The sequence below is a fragment of the Mollisia scopiformis genome (genome assembly GCF_001500285.1).
Source record: "Mollisia scopiformis unplaced genomic scaffold LY89scaffold_21, whole genome shotgun sequence".
Lineage (NCBI taxonomy): Eukaryota > Fungi > Ascomycota > Leotiomycetes > Helotiales > Mollisiaceae > Mollisia > Mollisia scopiformis.
In genome coordinates this window covers 100,104-118,043 of record NW_017263601.1, presented here as the reverse complement: position 1 = coordinate 118,043, position 17,940 = coordinate 100,104, and the positions used below count along the sequence as shown (strand labels likewise).

Here is a 17,940-nt window from a genome sequence, read left to right as displayed (position 1 = left end):
AGCGATAACACCAAGAAACAAATTCACTCAGCGGAGCGGGAGCTAGTCGCGCCAATCGCGGGTCCAAATCTCGAGCAACAGAACAGAGAAGGAAGCTATGGCAATGAATGCGTCATTATGTGCCAGAGGCACAAGCCCACGACAATTGCAAAATTTATTACCTCGCCACAAGACATCTTCATCTCCATCCCAAACACATTGCTTTTCCCGCGGACTAGCATTAAAATCCTCAAGTAAGTCCGATTTACAATTATATCTCTCAAACTTTTTCTCGCGGGGCCCGAAAAGCGCTGGAGGTTTCCGGCATCGGCCAGATGCGGGACATATCTCCATCGGTCTGCGTCTCGTCCCAGGTATTGGACGATGCTGGTCTGACGCAGTGCGCTGTTTGATCAGACCAGTTTTTTCTTATTCTGCCACTGTCAGAGCAGAAAGAAAAATTTGGATCTCATGCATGACCATGACTAGTTGCTAGCAAGAGGAGCTTCTCTGACCGTGGGTGATTTATATCCAGATAACACGCCATTTCCTTCGAGATTCCCCACCATAGCGGTCAAACAACAAATTTCCATTCGCAAGATGTCGTCGACTACTACGCTTCGCAGCTTGAATATCAATAATATCAACCCACATATTAAGGAGGCAAAATATGCGGTCAGAGGAGAGCTTGCCGTGAGATCGGAGGAGTACAGAGTCAAGCTTGCCAAGGGTTCCAAAGACCTACCGTTCGATAAGGTTATCTCTTGCAATATTGGAAACCCGCAACAGCTGGATCAGAAGCCAATCACCTTCTTCAGACAAGTATTGAGCTTGGTTGAATACCCTCCACTTTTAGAGAAGGAGGACGTCCTGCTGAACCAATTGGGATACAAGAGCGATGTTATTGAGAGGGCGAGATGGCTACTGAAGACTGTTGGATCTGTTGGTGCATACAGTGCTAGTGCTGGAGCACCAGGAATCAAGGACAGTGTTGCCCGATTCATTGAAGGTATGTGCAGGCTCTCCATTGGCAAGTCATTCCGCTGATATGTCGTGATACAGAGCGAGACGGCCACCCCGCAGATCCTAAGGATATCTACCTCTCTGCCGGTGCCTCATCCGGGGTCAATACCCTCCTTCACATCATTTGTGCCTCGCCAAAGACTGGTATCCTCGTCCCAATTCCTCAATATCCACTCTACACCGCATCCCTCTCCGTCCTAAACGCAAAGTGTGTACCATATTACCTCGATGAGTCAAAGGGCTGGGGAACCGATCTCGAAGCAATTAAGGGAGCATACAAGAAAGCCGTGGCAGAAGGAACTGATGTGCGATCTATCGTCATTATCAACCCTGGAAATCCCACTGGTTCCAGTCTGCCTGTCGAAGATGTGAAGGCTGTCATTGAGTTTGCTGCTCAAGAGAAGCTAGTGATCATGGCAGATGAAGTCTACCAGACGAACGTCTTCATGGGCAAATTCAGCAGCTTCAAGGGTGTCTTGAGAGATATGCAGAAAGAGGATCCGGAGAAGTACAAGTATGTCGAGCTTGCTTCGCTGCACAGTATCTCGAAGGGAATGGTTGGCGAATGTGGTCACCGAGGAGGATATTTCGAGCTTTGTGGCTTTGATCCTGAAGTTCAAGAGCAGATTTACAAGTTCGTCTCTATCAGCTTGTGTGCGCCAGTGATTGGACAATGCCTGGTAGAAATGATGGTCAACCCACCAAAGCCAGGACACCCCAGCTACGAGCTTTACAAGCAGGAGTGGGATGGCATTTTCAGTGGTCTGCAAAAGAGAGCTACTGCTTTGTGGGAAGCTTTCAAGGAGATGGAGGGTGTTGAATGTGGTACTCCTCAGGTATGTGGTAGTGAACTTCTTGTAGAAGTCTTTAACTAATCGATTTCTAGGGATCTATGTATCTCTTTCCCACCATAAGCTTACCACCAAAGGCCGTTGAAGCCGCGAAGAAGGAAGGTCGCACTGCAGACGAATTCTATGCCTCTCGTCTCCTCGACGCCACTGGAGTCTGTGTTGTTCCCGGTTCTGGCTTTGGTCAAAAGGAGAACACCCTCCATTTCCGAACCACCTTCTTGGCCCCTGGTACGGAATGGGTTGGAAGCATCGCAAAGTTCCACAAGGAATTCATGGATGAGTTCAGATGAGCTCGCTTGGATATGGTTGATGATGTGCGTTGAATACCCTTCGAGATCTCTTTGGTGGGAAAATAAAATGGAGTTTGGTGGATAGACCTGAAGGCTAGATGAATGGCCAGGCTTACATAGAACGGTTCTCTTGTCCAAAATATTGGGATATTTGCGGAATGCAAGGGCTTTTCCACTCCTCGCAACATTGTGGCTACCTGGGCACTCATCCATCACGAGTCATGTGACCGACCAAATTCCCCTTTTGTTCTACGGGCACTTGGCATCTTCAGCATTCCCAGCGAGAAATGTTTGTTGTCAGCTTATTCTACGAAGGAGGGTATGATCTGTCCAACAGAATGAATCATGATGGGGCAGGGCAGGTGAGTACACGGCATGACAGGTGTGACGATGATACAGTCGCTTCCATGTTGTCCTACATCGTGCCTTCCCCTTGTGAGCGGCTACTTCGTGCAAGTGAATTAGTTTTGCCTCAACACTGCTTCTTGATTCACTTCTCCATCCATCTTCTTCAGTCTCCATTCACGGATATTGAGACCGACGAAGTCCAGTGCGCAATTTCTCGTCCTCCAATCTTTCTACTACCAGCTTCAAAATTCAGGATTCAAACAATACAGGCTCAAGATGCGGTCCAACAGGGCAATCTTGTCTTCTTCCCACCTTACCGCTCCTTCCATGGATGAGAACCAACCGCCTCTCTCAGCCAAAATCGATCCTCTCGCAATCGCCAAGTCCCTCTCTTGCTTTACCAAGGAAGATGTTCAAGATCTTCGAGCTAACTTGTCTGAAGCTGCCAAGGTAGCTGAGGAGAACGATTACGAATATGAAGAAGGCATCAGACGGTGGTCCAAGGTTGCAGAGAGACGCGCTGTATGACGTACAGTATACTCTTGTGGGTGTCTTGAACTTACAAACCATAGAGCCTAGTCGTTTTCCCGAAAACTCCTGAAGATGTTTCCAAGGCTGTACTGTTCAGTGTTAAGCACAGACTTGATTTGGCAGTTTGTGGTGGTGGACATGGTACGAGTGGCTCCTCGTCAACCTTCGGTGGACTGTGCATCAATCTTTCGGGCATGAGACGCGTGTCCGTCGATGTGGAGAAGAAGACAGTCACTGCGGAGGGTGGAGCTTTGTGGAAAGACGTTGATATCTCGGCTGGTCGTATGGGACTTGCTTGTGTCGGAGGTACTGTCAACCATACGGGAGTCGGTGGACTGACTTTGGGTGGCGGATACAGCTACCTCACACCTGCTCATGGACTAACTATCGACAATCTTTTATCTGTTGAATTCGTTCTGGCAGATGGAAATATTGTCACTGCATCTCAAACACAGAATCCGGATCTCTTCTGGGCTGCGAGAGGTGCTGGAACCTCATTTGGAGTTGCAACCAAGTTTGTTTACAAAGCCCACGACCAACCTAAGAATATCTGGGCAGCCAAAGTCATATTTGATGACATATCAGCATTCGGTCCGGTCATCGAGTTTGCAAACAGCTTGATTGAAAGGGGAGATAAGAAAAGCTGGATGTTTGTCGGTTCTGGTCATATGCCACCGAGTGAAGACAAGGCCTCGATCCTTTGCGTTTGCTTCTACAACGCGGACAACATGGATGAGGCAATGTCGGTCTTCGGGCCTTTGCTCAAGCTGGACCATCAAGACTACAGCAAGATTTGCCTAATGCCCTATTACGAGATGAACGCTTTTGTAAACGATGGTCTCGAGCATGGTCGTAGACGATCCATGAAAGGCTGTGCGTTTATTCCGTCTCCTACAACTTCCCGAGATGTGGCATGGGATGCTTTCAAACCTCTCAAACAGTTCGTCCGAACCTGTCCAGATGCAAAGCACTCCTTTGTTCTTCTCGAGTTTATCCCTTACGGTAAGATTTGCGAGGTTGAGCAGACCGCCACAGCCTTTGCCAATCGTGGCGCTTATTCCAACCTGCTCTACATCATGAGCTGGGACAGTCCAGACAATGATAAGCAAGTCAGAGAGTTCGCCCGGGAACAAGTCTTACTTGCTAGAAGAAGGTTTGAAGATGACAAGGCTAAGTTGAAGAGAGAAGGAAACATTGATCTATTAACGGCGTCGTCAGTAGGAGAATACTTCAATCACGAAGGTAAGTCATTCATTCCCTTATTTTGTCATGAAGTGAAGTTCTGATCTCGTCTAGGTACTCAGAGTGATGGCAAGTCTGTCTTTGGACCGAATTATGAGCGTTTGGTGGAGTTGAAGAAGAGATATGATCCAGCAAATCTATTTTGCAAGGGACCAAAGCTACTTCGTAGTGCTCATAATGGAGGATCGAACTCTATTGCTTGAGACGGAGTCATGTATATGTCCATAGGAGGGTGCTCACTGAACGGCGTTGGTTTTGGACGTTGCAATTATTATTACAGAATGCTTGCGGCTAGGAGCAACGAAGTAGCTAATAGCAAACATTATCAGACCTCCATTAATTGATAGTTGTCCTTGTGATAGGCCGAGTGTTCGTCATCATTGATGTAATTCAATACCGTACAGAGATTACCAAGAGCAACGTGATGTCCAAGTCAAATATATGTTTATGAACAACATTGCGGCGACAGACGGGTGCGAGCTTAAATGTCTATATACCATCGACAAAAAAAGTGAAGAGATGGAAATAATGAAGGAGCCATAAAAGTAAGGTAGAGACGAACAACAATCTTTCCAGAGCTCATTTATGATGATGAAGTTAGTAGAAATGCCACTTCTCACTGCCGAGCTCAGTTATCTCCTGAATAGACATCTTCGTTTGCTTCCCGCTCCTGCCACTCCTCCTCTATGCTGGACGAAGACTCTACTTTAATTTAGATTCATGGCAAGTTGAACAACCATGCGTGCAGTCCTCTGTGTTCCTCACATCCTCAATACCGTCCCGACCTCCTTCGCAGCCGCAGCACAACGCTCGAAATACGGAACAAGATTTCCGAAGTGCTCAGAACCACAACGGAAATCAAAAGCCCTAACAGAACAGACTCTCCGTCCCATCTCAACCTCCAACTCCCCCATCTCAGTAAGATCCACCGCAGAAAACTTGGACTCCCCAGCAAAGCTCCTACTAACTTCCGGATACCCCAACGCAACTCCAACCCGATCATCGTCAATTGGCTTTGCGTGCGGGTTGAAGAAAACATCGTTGACTTCAGCCCAGAGGGGGGATCGTGTGTCTGCGAACACCCAGGCTGTCTTGAAGTAATGTTGCTTGCTCGTGGCAAGGGGGTGGGTGATTTGTTTGAGCAGGAAGCCGTATTTCGAGAGTTTGTGTTGCTCGAATACTGGCTGTAGACATTCTTGTACCATCTTCGAGAGGTTGTCGTAGATGAAGTCGTCGGGCTAGTAGGCAATGAGGATGGAAGGTTTGATTTATTTCAAGGTGAGCAGAATCTCGATGTGATGGCGTACATGGCATGCTGCATTGATGGGATTTGAGGTGCGGGTGTCAGACAATTTTAGGTGTTGAGAGTTCGATAAAGCTTGGAGGAAGAAGTTCCTCTCCCGTGACTTGAAGTCGTTGAAAGCTTCCTTTACAATGATCTGAAAATCGTCATTGCGCGGCAGTTGTGAGTCCTCATTGTCATTCTCAGACGTTGGGTTGAGATCGTTCTCGTCCATGCACTTTTTCAGGCGCTGCTTGCTCAATACCCATGAATGATTGCTTCTCAGAAGAGATAGAAACTTGACACGTCCGAGTTGTGGGTGAAGTGGTTGTAGTTCTGTGATAGCTTGCAAGAGCTCCTCGTCGGATGGAGAGCTCATGATGAGTGTAGGATGCAAGTAGGCAAAAATAGTTTAGTATGGTGGAGAGTATGTATGAAGGAGATTTACGATGAGGAGGAAGGAGACGGGTTATGATAAAGAAGAAGACGGACAGTTGATCACTCTGATTAAGGACAAAAGAGAGTGCTTTATGTTGTATCAGAAGAAGAGTGCAAACGCCTGTGGAAAGGAAAGAGAAGCACCTAGTTGCGGCTAGCCGCATATTCCTCCGTCATCCTCAAAGGGCTTCCAGTTTCGAGGAACTTTTCAGTGAGCGTTTCGAAGTCTGTTTGTGAAGAAAGACAACCGTAAATTAGAAGATTTGCAGTTCTCACCAAATGTTAAAAAGCCATGAAGCGCTGCAGACTTTGAATTCCCCGCCATTCGTATCCACCGCCAGTCGATCTCGTCGACTATCTCAAGGTCTGTCGGATTTCTTCCGGGACATTCTCCTTTACTTGAACCGTTTGCACCAGGTCAGAGGTCGGTGCAGCCACACGCAGGTGCGACAACATGCCATTTCCAAGCGGTGTAATGTGATTTCCCAAGCGCTCTTACTGTCTCCATACCCCAGATCACTACATCAAAGCCAGCACTTGCTCAAAAGTCCAACGCTTGGCTGAACATTCCGAGAAATTCACGTGAACGCTCAAAAGTTTTGTTACACGTCGCAACGATTATTGAATTTAGTACAAGTATCATATTTCAGAAACTCACTTTCAAAAATGAAAATTTCAATCTCTGTAGCAACGAATATTATCATAGATACCGAAAACAAGCAATCGAAACTTCGATTACAGTCGAAGCTGGGTGTCCCAATGCACAAGAAAACTTGGAATAGAAATGTTTACAAATCCAAAACGATTGTTGAAAGTGAAAAGGAATACAAAGGCGGGAGCGAAGGTGAAATATACTCTGGGTGAGAAGTTTTGTTGCACGTCGCAACGAGATATAGAATCTAACAATTGTAAACCAGAAAAGAGACTCACCTTCAAAAATCAAAAATGATGAATTATAGCAATAGATGTCATTATAGATATTGAAACAAGGAATCGAGACCTTGAATATAGTTGAGAACTAGTGTTCTCATTTTCGAAATAGACTTATAGTCATGTTACATAAATAGTTATAAATCTAGAATAATTGTTGAAAGTGAGAAGGGCGAGCTTTGCCTCCGAAGAGCATGAAGGTGAAAATACACCTGTTGGGGTTTGGGGCGTTGAACAATCGTCATCAAAAACGGCCTCCCTCGCCCAAACCCCGCTAAGCCCCTCAGCCAATCACAGCCTCAACCTCTTTAGCCCTCTATAAAGTTAAATAAGCAGATCTCCTGCCATCATCCTCTGAGATAGCGGCCTCCAGGATATAGATGCTTGCGATAGTGATCGTGCCTCTCTATATTCTCGTGAGTGCTTGAAATACGAATGACTCAAGATATGCCCCACTTTAAACCCCACACTGGCTGTGGTGTTGGATACCACCTTCGGGTGGTTGAGTTTTTGTTTCTGGCTCCTACGAAAGTTTTTGACTCTTTTCTTTTGACATTGTTTTGAAATTCTATCAAAGTGGTTGAGGAGTCTTCTTAAACTCATTTTTGGAAGTTGATATTACATGCTATGGATGAGGAGGGGAGGGATTCACTTACACGCGAAATGGAAGATTGATTTTACAAGGAGATATTTTTGTGATTATTTTCTACTTTTCTCTGTTGACGAGCCACTTGCTCACTTACAAAGGAAAATGGTTTGGGGATGACTCACCGACTTAGTTTACACACTGACTTACCACTCTCGTCTTCTCGGCCCATCATCGTAATATCGTCTCCGATATTGATCTGGGCTACGACTACGGGTATCTCGCTCTCTGATGTCGAGAGGATCTCTATCTAGGTATTGAGGATAGGCTCCAGGACTGCGATATGGGTCAGCGTTGGTGTTTGCTCGAGGTCGGCTGGGGCTGACGCTATACGGGCCGAAGGTACCGTATCCCATGTCTGCTACTGGAGCACGATATGGGAGACTAGGTGTGGAGGGAGGAGTGATGCTTCTTCTGCTGTAACCCATTTCTGCTACAGGAGCGCGATATGGGATGTCAGATGAGTACTGAGGACGGTCACTTCCGTATCCCATATCAGCTACAGGAGCACGATATGGGAGATCGGGTTTGGAGGGACGACGGGAGGTGCTTCTGCTGTATACCATATCGGCTACAGGAGCGCGATATGGAGTATCGGAAGAGAACCGACCAGACTCGCCTCCGTATCCCATATCAGCTACGGGAGCTCGATATGGGGGTGGGGAAGGACGTCTATTGCTGTATCCCGTGTCAGCACCATACGGAATAGCGGATGAGAAGTAAGGACTACGGTAAGGACCTCTACCACCTCTGTCTGCTCCATATGGGATATTCTCTCTAGGGTTAGTATAGCGGTCTCGCTCACCCCAACCAGGGCCAGGAGAGGAGTTGTATGGGGAGCTTTCCGGCCCGGCACTTGGTCCGGTACGGGAGGGGGCTCGATCTCCGTAGAGATTGCTTTGCCAGCTGTTTGGGGATGACATGATTATTGGTGTGTTGTGTTGTGGGTTTGTGTATGTATGTGTTTTGATGATGATGGAGAGGAATGAATGATTTGCGACGCCTTTATATACAGAAATACTTCACTCTGTTTAGTTGTTATATATCCTGTTCAACTTGATTAAGATTGTTTTCTGTAAATATCATGATCAAACACAATGTCAAGCAGAGAGTACTGTTTTTACTGTTTAGCTTGCTCAGGGCTGTTTTCTGTAAATATCATCATGAAGCATGATATTAACTAGCGAGATTATTCAGAACATAGAACAACAATTTCATTGTTCTGTCTTTGTCCTTGCAGTACCAACGCCATGGAACAATGCAAGGTGAACTTCGAAAACAAAACAGAAACGTTCTTTGTGGGCTAGACACACAATCGCACCTCAAATATTTCCCAGATGGAGATCAGACAATGGAAGAGAGGTGGATCTCATGGCAATGAAATCGACTCATCAAGCTGAACAAAAGTTGCCAAAGAAGCATCGAAGCGGCGGGAATCGTGAATCGATTTTGACAACAGGCATGAAGATAAACGCTTGTGACTTAGAGAATACAACTTGGCAAGGAGTTAAGGCTTTCAATAGGAGCTGGGCTCTTCATTAGAGATGACTGCCTCCTCACTGGCCATCTGCTCGCAACAACAGCATGATAAAATGAATATGGAAAAAAGTTTGATCCTACTGAGCATGTCGCGGAAGAAAGAGTTGCATTTAACGAAGTAACCTGTGAAGGAATTTGATACCAAAGCACAATTTACTCTCTACATGAAAATGAGGACCTTGATCTGAGACTTTGACGACGTCGAATCACCCCGCCAATCAATGATCGAAGAAAAAAAATTGAAACATGAAGAAGAAAATCCGAGATATCTCCAAAAGAGAACCCAATCAACCAGCCCCCAACATCGTTGCCGCAGAAAACAAAACTGACGCCGGGTCTCAGTAAACTATTTGGAACCTTCGACCCGCGAGACGAGTTCAGTCAGGAACTACCCAAAATTCAGTGCTGTTGCTGGCGCGTATGAAACAAATCCATACAATTTCCACGCCAGAATCAATAGCTCAACCCAATATCTCAGCCTCGTGACAATGTGAGGGTGTGCGGGGTCGAGGTGTGGTTCGTGTTTTTCCCGGGTGGGTGGGAAGCCGGATTTTGTTCTATCGGATGCAATGCAAGTGCACGCATCATGCATTCTTGACGATGGTGAGAGAGTGGCGGCGGTGTGCAGCACAAACCGCTGTCACCGATGCTTATTTGTGCCTCGACTTGGCGGAAGTATGGATCTGGTTCTGTTCCTACAGGCCGATGTCACGAACTCGGACTGTTTTTAGACTGTTCATCAATCTAGGCTCACCCTTCGTTCTCTTCTGGCAATTGATGTTCTTTAAGGTTGCATCGTGAACAAAGGCCGAGAGCTGAGAAGTACCTGATTGAGGATATGTGCTGATCACGTAGTTGATTTTCGGGTTTTTAGTGAAAGATTTAACCTTGAAAACGGCGCATGGAAACTCCACGATGTGGGTATGGCATGAGGGAGCCAATCGGCCGGCCATTAAGGTTTTTAACGATCTTGGTTCGTTGCAAGTGCATTTTCTCCGCTTTTTTACGAATATTTGGCGGCGGCGAGGAGGATTTGCTGAGAAAAATTGGTCAAGTCGAGTCCGTCGCTGGAGCCGTCCTCCTAGAATAGTAGCTAGCACTAAACTCAATCCCAACCTCCTCCTTCCCTAAATCAACTCCCATGCCGTCAAAAGTCGATAGACTTATGCGCGCGTGACTTTTATGACAGCGGACGTGCATTAGCATAAATAAGCAAAGAATAGTTTTATGCATATTCAAGCCAAGACTAGGTTCTCATCCTTTTGGCGATTTCGTCAAATGCACGAGACATCGATTTTTGGGTGTGGAGAAGTTGTGGAGTTAACGTCGCTGCGCAACACGAGATGCAAGGCAGCGCAGACGCCGACCGCAGGCCATCGGAGATTGCCACGACCACTTCACACGTTCAGTAGAGCGGCATGCCGTGTTGTTGTCAGCTTCTCTAGGGCGAATTGTTAGGTTGCGGTCGGCTTGCCGCTGTGCAAAATTGCGAGGCATGAATCATGCCATTGTATGTGCAGGATCAAGATTAGATGGCACGATCTTGGGGTCTCAGAGGGCGCCCTTTTCTCTCGGTGAGGCTTTTCAATGGTGTGATCTCGACCCAAGGATTGGGTTAGGAAGTTTGAGAACGAAGAGCTGAATTGTCCTCATGCAGCTGTGGCTTTCTTCGACCAATCGATGAAGCTGGCGTGTACCCATAATGCGGCTCTGGAGATTCCAGTACCGAGGCTCTGTGCCGCCTTCTGTGAGGTTCCTCTTCGTACATTAGCGCTCGTCCCAAGGCGGCATGAAGACCCTGATATTTTCTTGGCTCATCTCTTCCTCGACGGAAAAGGACTCCCAAGAATTTTCGATTCCCAAGCTATTGCCGACGACAGCAGCGAGGTTCTCGGACACTAGGACGGAAGCTTAGGAGGGCTGAAAACTTGAAGTGGAAAGAACTCGAGCCAGACTTGCGGGACGGGGAAGGAATAATCAGAAAGTGTCTTGATTCTCTTCAATTGCGAAGATCAGACGGTTGCCATGCACTGTGGCTGACTGTTGAATGAGAAAGGGGCTTTCAAAGACCAAAAAGAAAAAGTTGGGTGCCGGGCTCATTCAGGGGCATGTGCGGAAAGAGCAAAACTTTGCGATACCTCTTTGTCAGAATCAGATCATCTCCACCGTTTGCATTGTGAATCCGTGAACGCCTATCCGGAACTTTTCTTTGCTTCTTCGACGGCGTCTCCTTGCTTCCCTGGTGGAAATCTGGTAAGATGTGGGTGTGGGGAAGATAGGTAGTTCGGAGCGAGTGAAGACGCATGACCAAATCGCCGTTCACGCTCAAGGCTGAGAGAGGTCCCTCGTTCTGGTCTCTGGGCCATTCAGGGATTCTTCCATTTTCAGTAAACGGCGATCCAATTCGGGACGAGAGTCAGCCAGAATTCCGGATAGGGAAGATAGAAAGGCCGCTCAGATCTTCAGCTAGACGATTTAGCTTGGCCGGCTCGTCGATTGCTGATCCGTGTTGGCGGGATCATCGCCAGACGTCCGTGGAAACCTCGTGAAGTGTGATCGCTCGTGGACCTTGATTGTTGGCAGGAGAAGTGAGGTCTCGACAAATGCCACATGTGTCCCAGTAGCGTTGCTAACGACGGGACGCTAAACTTTCATGAATCATCAGTATTTCTAAACAGTGCCTGAGGATTGTTTGCTTTACTTTGGCTCAGTTCAGCCATCGTCTATTCTTGGTTGCAGGGACTTTAATTTGTTGTTCTCGCGTTTGGCGATGTGAGTGGAGGATCTCGACGGGGCTGGCCGCTCTGCGATCTTCAGGGACCACACTCTCTCCTCTGCAAGCCGACAGCCGACTAAGCAAGTGCGATTGGCGGATGGTGATAGACACACGTGAAATTATGGGTCTGCTTGCCGAGCCGGCAGGCACCGCAATTACCACCAATATCCTCCAGCTTGTTCTGTGCACCACCACACAGCATCCTCATGGGACCTCTGCTCTGATGTTCAACTCGCAAGATGTGCATGTTCGTCTTCTTTGTCCAAATTCAGACGATGCCTACAATTGACTCTAATATGATGGGCAAGAACCATTAGAACCTGGAAAAACAGACCACCCTCGTATCCTGAGCTCCTCAGCGTTGGCTTTTGGGACATCGTCTAGAACGCCGTGTACGGCCCCTTGCTCAGCCCGCAGCTTATCAATACTCTGACTGGCCGGTGGGGCAGGACAACAGAACAACCTTAACATCCTGGTCTGCATGTAACCCCCTGAGTAGCCCGTGGTCCTGGTCTCTCGCTTCCAAACCCGGAGCTCCCTTCCTGACTCTACTCTCTCTTTCCGTTGCGTACCGCCAATTCGATGGCCAGATGGCCAGGGCTAAAGTGAACCATTATTTTCCTTCTAGCCTTAACCGTCCCCTTGGCCTTGCCTCTATTCCCCTTGAGGATTCCATTTGACAGCGCCTGTGGAGAATAGTCTGAGACATCCTTACTGCTCCATCCAAAGATCCCTACTACAGATCAGTCCCTTGACGAGAGGCGAGATGGTCGGCGCTCCTCCAGTACATCATGGGCCTCTGCCCTCTGTTCCACTGATCTCTTCCCTTTGATTTCCTTGTACGAGACTCTCTCTGTCTGTCGTTATTCACTATACTTAATTTAATACACAGCGAAGATGGCACCTTCAATCATTCAGGCTGCTGTCTCGTTGTTCTGCGTTGCTTCGGCATTCGCAAGTGCGGATTCTAATGCGGTCGTTTTGGAGAAGAGAGGTGGCGTGGTACCGTCGACGCTCCCAGGAACTTGGGCATATCAAGGTTGTTACACAGATCCGGGCCCACGAACTTTATCAGCCTCGTCCTATACAACTACCACGGCGATGACGGATGAGTCTTGCATCAATTATTGCAGCAACCTAGGGTACTATTATGCTGGTACAGAATACTCGTCACAATGCTGTAAGTATGAAATATTCTCTAATGGAACTCGCACTAACCAACATTTTACAGACTGTGACAATGCTATTGCGTCGACAGGAGCAGTTGCTGCCCCGAGTGATTGTGCAATGACTTGTTCTGGCAACTCTTCTGAAGTTTGCGGTGGACCAAATCGTCTCACAGTTTTCTGGAACGGAAAGAATCCTCCTCCCGGACCATCTACCGACCCCGGGACATTGGGATATGGCTTTTTGGGCTGTTACACGTAAGTGTGGTTACTCAGGTGGCTGCAGGATCGAGATTAACAAGACAATAGTGAGGGAACAAATGGTCGTGCTTTGACCCATGGACAAACTGTGACTGGTGGCCAACCTGCTACGACTGTTGCATTGTGTATCCAAACGTGCAAGAATCTTGGATATACACTCGCAGGAGTTGAATACGCGGACGAATGCTGTAAGTGTGCAATTTTTACGCTCAAGGTGACCTACTAATCTCTATAGACTGTGACAACACAATCCAAAATGCTGCGACAATCGCCCCCGAAGGGATATCCGGATGTAATATGTTGTGTGCGGGAAATTCGTCTGAATACTGTGGTGCAGGTAACAGATTGGATATCTACAAGTTCAATTACACAGGAGTATCGTCTACTTCGTCATCAGTAGTCTCTTCAACGGCAAGTCCCCTTCTTACCAATAGTGAACTTGATCATACTGACAATTTGTGCAGACTTTGATATCCTCATCTTCAAGCTCCCAACTGTCTAGTACGACCTCACTGCTGAGCTCATCGTCCTCGATTTCGTCCAGTGTAGCTTCAACAAGCTCGAGCAGCTCTCGAGCGAACGGCGTTGCGAATGTTGCTTCAAGTACAACATTGTCTCAATCTAGCTCAGCAGCAGCCGGTAGTAGCACCAGCTCAACAATCAAGCCTTCTTCGTCCTCGTCGTCCTCAGTTCTTTCCTCCTCGACGAGTGCTCTTTCATCCGTCAGCTCTACATCCTCATCCGCTACACCCAGTCCAACATTAGGACACAAGCAAACCGTTGGACTATACTCGTTCCAGGGATGTTACACTGAAGGAAACGGAGTTCGTGCATTGAGCGCCGCATCTTTCTACAACTATGGGGGTATGACAACCGAGATATGCGCGGCTGATTGCGCAGGCTATACATACTTCGGTGTCGAATACGGCGGAGAATGCTACTGTGCTAACTCTTTGGCAACGAGTTCAACTCTTGCCCCTTTGACCGACTGCTCCTTCATTTGCCCGGGCAATAGCTATGAGTATTGTGGCGCTGGAAATAGGCTTGAACTGTACGAGCTTACTTCTGTTGCTTACACCAGCAGCAGCAGGAGTCTTGTGGTCTCAACGACTTCTTCGTCATCCTCTATTGCCGGCTCCTCCAGTGTGAGCTCCTCAATTGTAAGTTCCAGCAGCAGCAAACCATCGTCGTCATCGTCTTCGTTGGTATCATCAAGTGCGAGCTCCGTTGTGAGCTCCTCCAGCAGCCAGTCATCCTCGTCATCCTCTTCGCTATTATCCACGAGTGGCAGCTCAGTGTCCTCTTCACTGTTATCGTCTAGTGCTAGCTCCACATCGCCGACAGCTTCGCCAACTCTTGGTATCAAGCAATCTATCGGAAATTATGCTTTCATCGGATGTTACACAGAAGGAACTAATTCTCGCGCCTTGACTGGAGCTGCATCCTACAGCTATGGCGCAATGACGCTCGAAATGTGCGCTGCCTCTTGTGCTGGATACACCTATTGGGGTGTTGAGTACGGTGGAGAATGTGAGTTGTTTTACCCGTTGAGTGATCAACGCTAACTTTTTCAGGTTACTGCGGTAATGCTCTCAGCGCAGGCTCTGTCTTGGCTCCAACCCAATCGGACTGTTCTTTCACGTGCCCTGGTAACGCATTAGAGTACTGTGGTGCCGGAAATCGATTGGAAATGTACCAACTCGGCGCTTCAACTGGTGGAAGTACTTCATCTGCGACCGCAACTTCGTCGGTGAGCGTCGTAAGCTCGTCGATAGTCTCAACATCCATTTCAAGTACATCAACCCTGAGCTCTAGTTCTTCAACCTCATCTCAGACATCCAGCGCTACTGGACTTCCTCCTGGATGGAAGTATGATGGTTGCTACAGTGAAGGCACCAACGGCAGAGCGCTTCAGCACCAGCAACCTGACCAAGATCAAACCAATACAGTCGAAAGCTGCATCAATACCTGTATTGGTCTTGGTTATTCAGTGGCCGGAATGGAGGTTAGTACTGCTTTCATGCCATTTGATCTTCGCCTTCGAGAATTCCTCAAAAATTTCCACAATACTAACATGTTTTATAGTATGGTGTTCAATGTTTCTGCGACAACTATGTCTACAATGGTGCAGCTCCTGCTGCTGCTTCAAACTGCAACATGGCATGCCCAGGCAACTCCAAAGAGATCTGCGGTAATGGCAACTACCTCAGCCTGTATAACACTGGTAACTTGACTGTCTACGCCCCCCCTGCTGCCCAGAAGACAAACTTGCCCGGTTCATGGACTTACCAGGGATGTTACTCTGATAACATCAACAATGTCAGAGCTCTTTTCTGGCAGAACATTCTTACCAACAACAACACGGCCACCAGCTGTCTCAGTCTCTGCGCCCAATATGGTTACATGGCTGCAGGAATGGAGGTCAGTATATTCTGTTTGACTACATTTATAGATCCGTGCAATACTAATTCTTGGACAGTATGGTGATGAATGTTACTGTGGAGATGCTTCGGCACTAGTTGCTTCTGGTTCGACTCAACAACCCGAAACCGACTGCCAAGTTCCTTGCTCTGGTAACTCAGCTTACTACTGTGGTGGCGGAAGCAGACTCTCCTATTATACATGGACTGGAACGCCTCTCTACGTATGGAATTCCCCTACCGGTAACGCCATGGGCTCTTACGAATTCTTGGTTGGTGGAGTTGTGGTTCCTTTGATCACTACTGTCGGTATCAACGACAAAGTTGTCTTCATGGAGAAGTCTGGTACTGGTGCACCAAACACAACTGGTACCTATGAACTCGATCTTGCATCCATTGACGACTTTCCAAATGCCTGGAGAGCACTCCACGTGAAGAGTGACATCTTCTGTTCCGCCGGTGTCACTCTTCCTGACAAAGCTGGTCGCCAGTTGAATATTGGAGGCTGGGCTGGTGCTTCTACCTACGGAGTGCGTATTTATACCCCAAGTGGATCCCCCGGAGTACCTGGAACAACCGATTGGGAAGAGAACGTCAATGAGCTCTCTCTGCTTGCTGGCCGTTGGTATCCTTCAGCTATGATCATGACCAATGGTTCCGTCCTTGTCCTCGGTGGTGAAGTCGGCTCGAACAGTGCACCCACGCCATCTTGCGAGATTCTTCCAGCGCCGCCAGGAGGCTATGCCAAATATCTCGATTGGTTGGACCGTACCGATCCCGATAACTTGTACCCATTCTTGTTCGTTCTGCCTACTGGAGGTATCTTCGTTGTCTACTACAACGAAGCACGAATCATCGACGAGGTGACTTTTGATACCATCAAGACATTGCCCAACCTGCCAGGTTCAGTCAACAATTTCTTGGCCGGACGCACCTATCCTTTGGAGGGTACAGGTGTCTTGTTCCCTCAATATCCTCCGTACACTGACCCAGTAACTGTGCTGGTCTGTGGAGGCTCATCAAATGGAGCTGCGTACGCAATCGACAACTGTGTCTCGACTCAACCCGAGGTTGGTTCCCCAACCTGGACACTAGAACGCATGCCCTCCCAGCGAGTTATGTCCTGCATCTGCGCCCTGCCCGATGGAACCTACCTGATCCTCAACGGAGCGCAAGAAGGTGTCGCAGGCTTCGGTCTAGCCACCGACCCCAACTACAACGCCGTTCTCTACGACCCATCTAAGCCCGTCAACCACCGCATGTCCATCATGGCCACCACAATCGTAGCCCGTCTGTACCATAGCGAAGCTATCCTCCTACCAGACGGCCGTGTCCTCGTGTCTGGCTCAGATCCCGAAGATGGTGTCCACCCAGAAGAATACCGAGTCGAGGTCTTCAACCCTCCATACGCGCTCTCTGGTGCTACACCCCCCTCCTTCACTATCACCAACACGGATTGGCTATACGGCGCATCCGTCTCCATCACAGCAAACATCCCCACTGGCAACCTAGGAGCCGTCCGCGTCTCAATGATGGCGGCAGTATCCTCCACCCACGGAAACAGCTTGGGTCAACGCACGCTTTTCTTGGCCGTATCCTGTGCCGGCGCCGCGAATTCCGCAACCTGCGTACTTACCACGCCTCCATCGGCTCACGTCGCGCCACCGGGGTGGTACCAAGTGTTCGTGCTCGATGGACCGACGCCGGGCCACTCGAACTGGGTCCGTGTCGGAGGTGCGATCGCGGACGCGGCGGGATTGGGCAACTGGCCGGCGTTCTCGGATTTCACTAGGCCGGGTCTGGGTGCGGTTGGTTCGTAGATAGATAGTTGGGTTATATAGATAGATAGGTGTTTCTGAAATGTTGAGTCAATACCCTCGACGGAGCGAAATCTTTTTCTCGGGTGCTTGGAGTGGGGAGGTGTTTGTATGGGAGGTTGGTAAAATTATGATTGCATTTGCATACAGTGGTGAGATTAAGGGTTTAGATATGATTGAATGTAATTGTTAATGTTTAATGGTTTCCATCTCGTCACCGGTACCCCGCGTCAATTCGGACATAAATACATCCATCTAGTGCTAATGAAAAATTGGATATTGATGACAGAAAGCCATGCCTCCTCTCTGCTGCATCAACACAAGTGCCCATAGCAGCCATCCTCACCATCAATCCAAAGTAAGCTAGTCTATAAAACCCAATAGTGAATCCGGAAGTGACG

At 48.1% G+C, this 17,940-nt stretch overlaps 5 protein-coding genes across 5 annotated transcripts; 3 read left to right on the top strand and 2 right to left on the bottom strand.

Annotated features, from left to right (window-relative positions):
• The first annotated feature begins 573 nt into the window (after positions 1-573).
• Positions 574-2,562, top strand: LY89DRAFT_756619 (mitochondrial putative alanine aminotransferase). The gene is made up of 3 exons (XM_018221387.1): positions 574-988; positions 1,042-1,838; positions 1,889-2,562. The coding sequence occupies exons 1-3, from the start codon at positions 580-582 to the stop codon at positions 2,141-2,143; spliced, it is 1,461 nt and encodes a 486-aa protein (XP_018066624.1). The 5' UTR covers positions 574-579; the 3' UTR covers positions 2,144-2,562.
• Positions 2,499-4,484, top strand: LY89DRAFT_204190 (FAD-binding domain-containing protein). Its single transcript, XM_018205806.1, has 3 exons — positions 2,499-3,013; positions 3,064-4,264; positions 4,319-4,484. The coding sequence occupies exons 1-3, from the start codon at positions 2,768-2,770 to the stop codon at positions 4,465-4,467; spliced, it is 1,596 nt and encodes a 531-aa protein (XP_018066623.1). The 5' UTR covers positions 2,499-2,767; the 3' UTR covers positions 4,468-4,484.
• Positions 4,485-5,025: 541 nt separating this feature from the next.
• Positions 5,026-5,517, bottom strand: LY89DRAFT_652664 (uncharacterized protein; the record flags this gene model as incomplete). Its single annotated transcript, XM_018212210.1, has 1 exon — positions 5,026-5,517. The coding sequence occupies exon 1, from the start codon at positions 5,467-5,469 to the stop codon at positions 5,026-5,028; it is 444 nt and encodes a 147-aa protein (XP_018066622.1). The 5' UTR covers positions 5,470-5,517.
• Positions 5,518-7,611: 2,094 nt separating this feature from the next.
• On the bottom strand, positions 7,612-8,707 carry LY89DRAFT_203927 (uncharacterized protein). Its single transcript, XM_018205804.1, has one exon. It carries the CDS (start codon positions 8,481-8,483, stop codon positions 7,707-7,709), a length of 777 nt encoding a protein of 258 aa, XP_018066621.1. The 5' UTR covers positions 8,484-8,707; the 3' UTR covers positions 7,612-7,706.
• Positions 8,708-12,772: 4,065 nt separating this feature from the next.
• LY89DRAFT_738058 (uncharacterized protein) lies at positions 12,773-17,542 on the top strand (the record flags this gene model as incomplete). The annotated part of the gene is made up of 8 exons (XM_018220325.1): positions 12,773-13,055; positions 13,107-13,299; positions 13,351-13,490; positions 13,538-13,698; positions 13,767-14,832; positions 14,877-15,307; positions 15,388-15,723; positions 15,782-17,542. The coding sequence occupies 8 exons, from the start codon at positions 12,773-12,775 to the stop codon at positions 17,540-17,542; spliced, it is 4,371 nt and encodes a 1,456-aa protein (XP_018066620.1).
• Between the last annotated feature and the right edge of the window lie 398 nt (positions 17,543-17,940).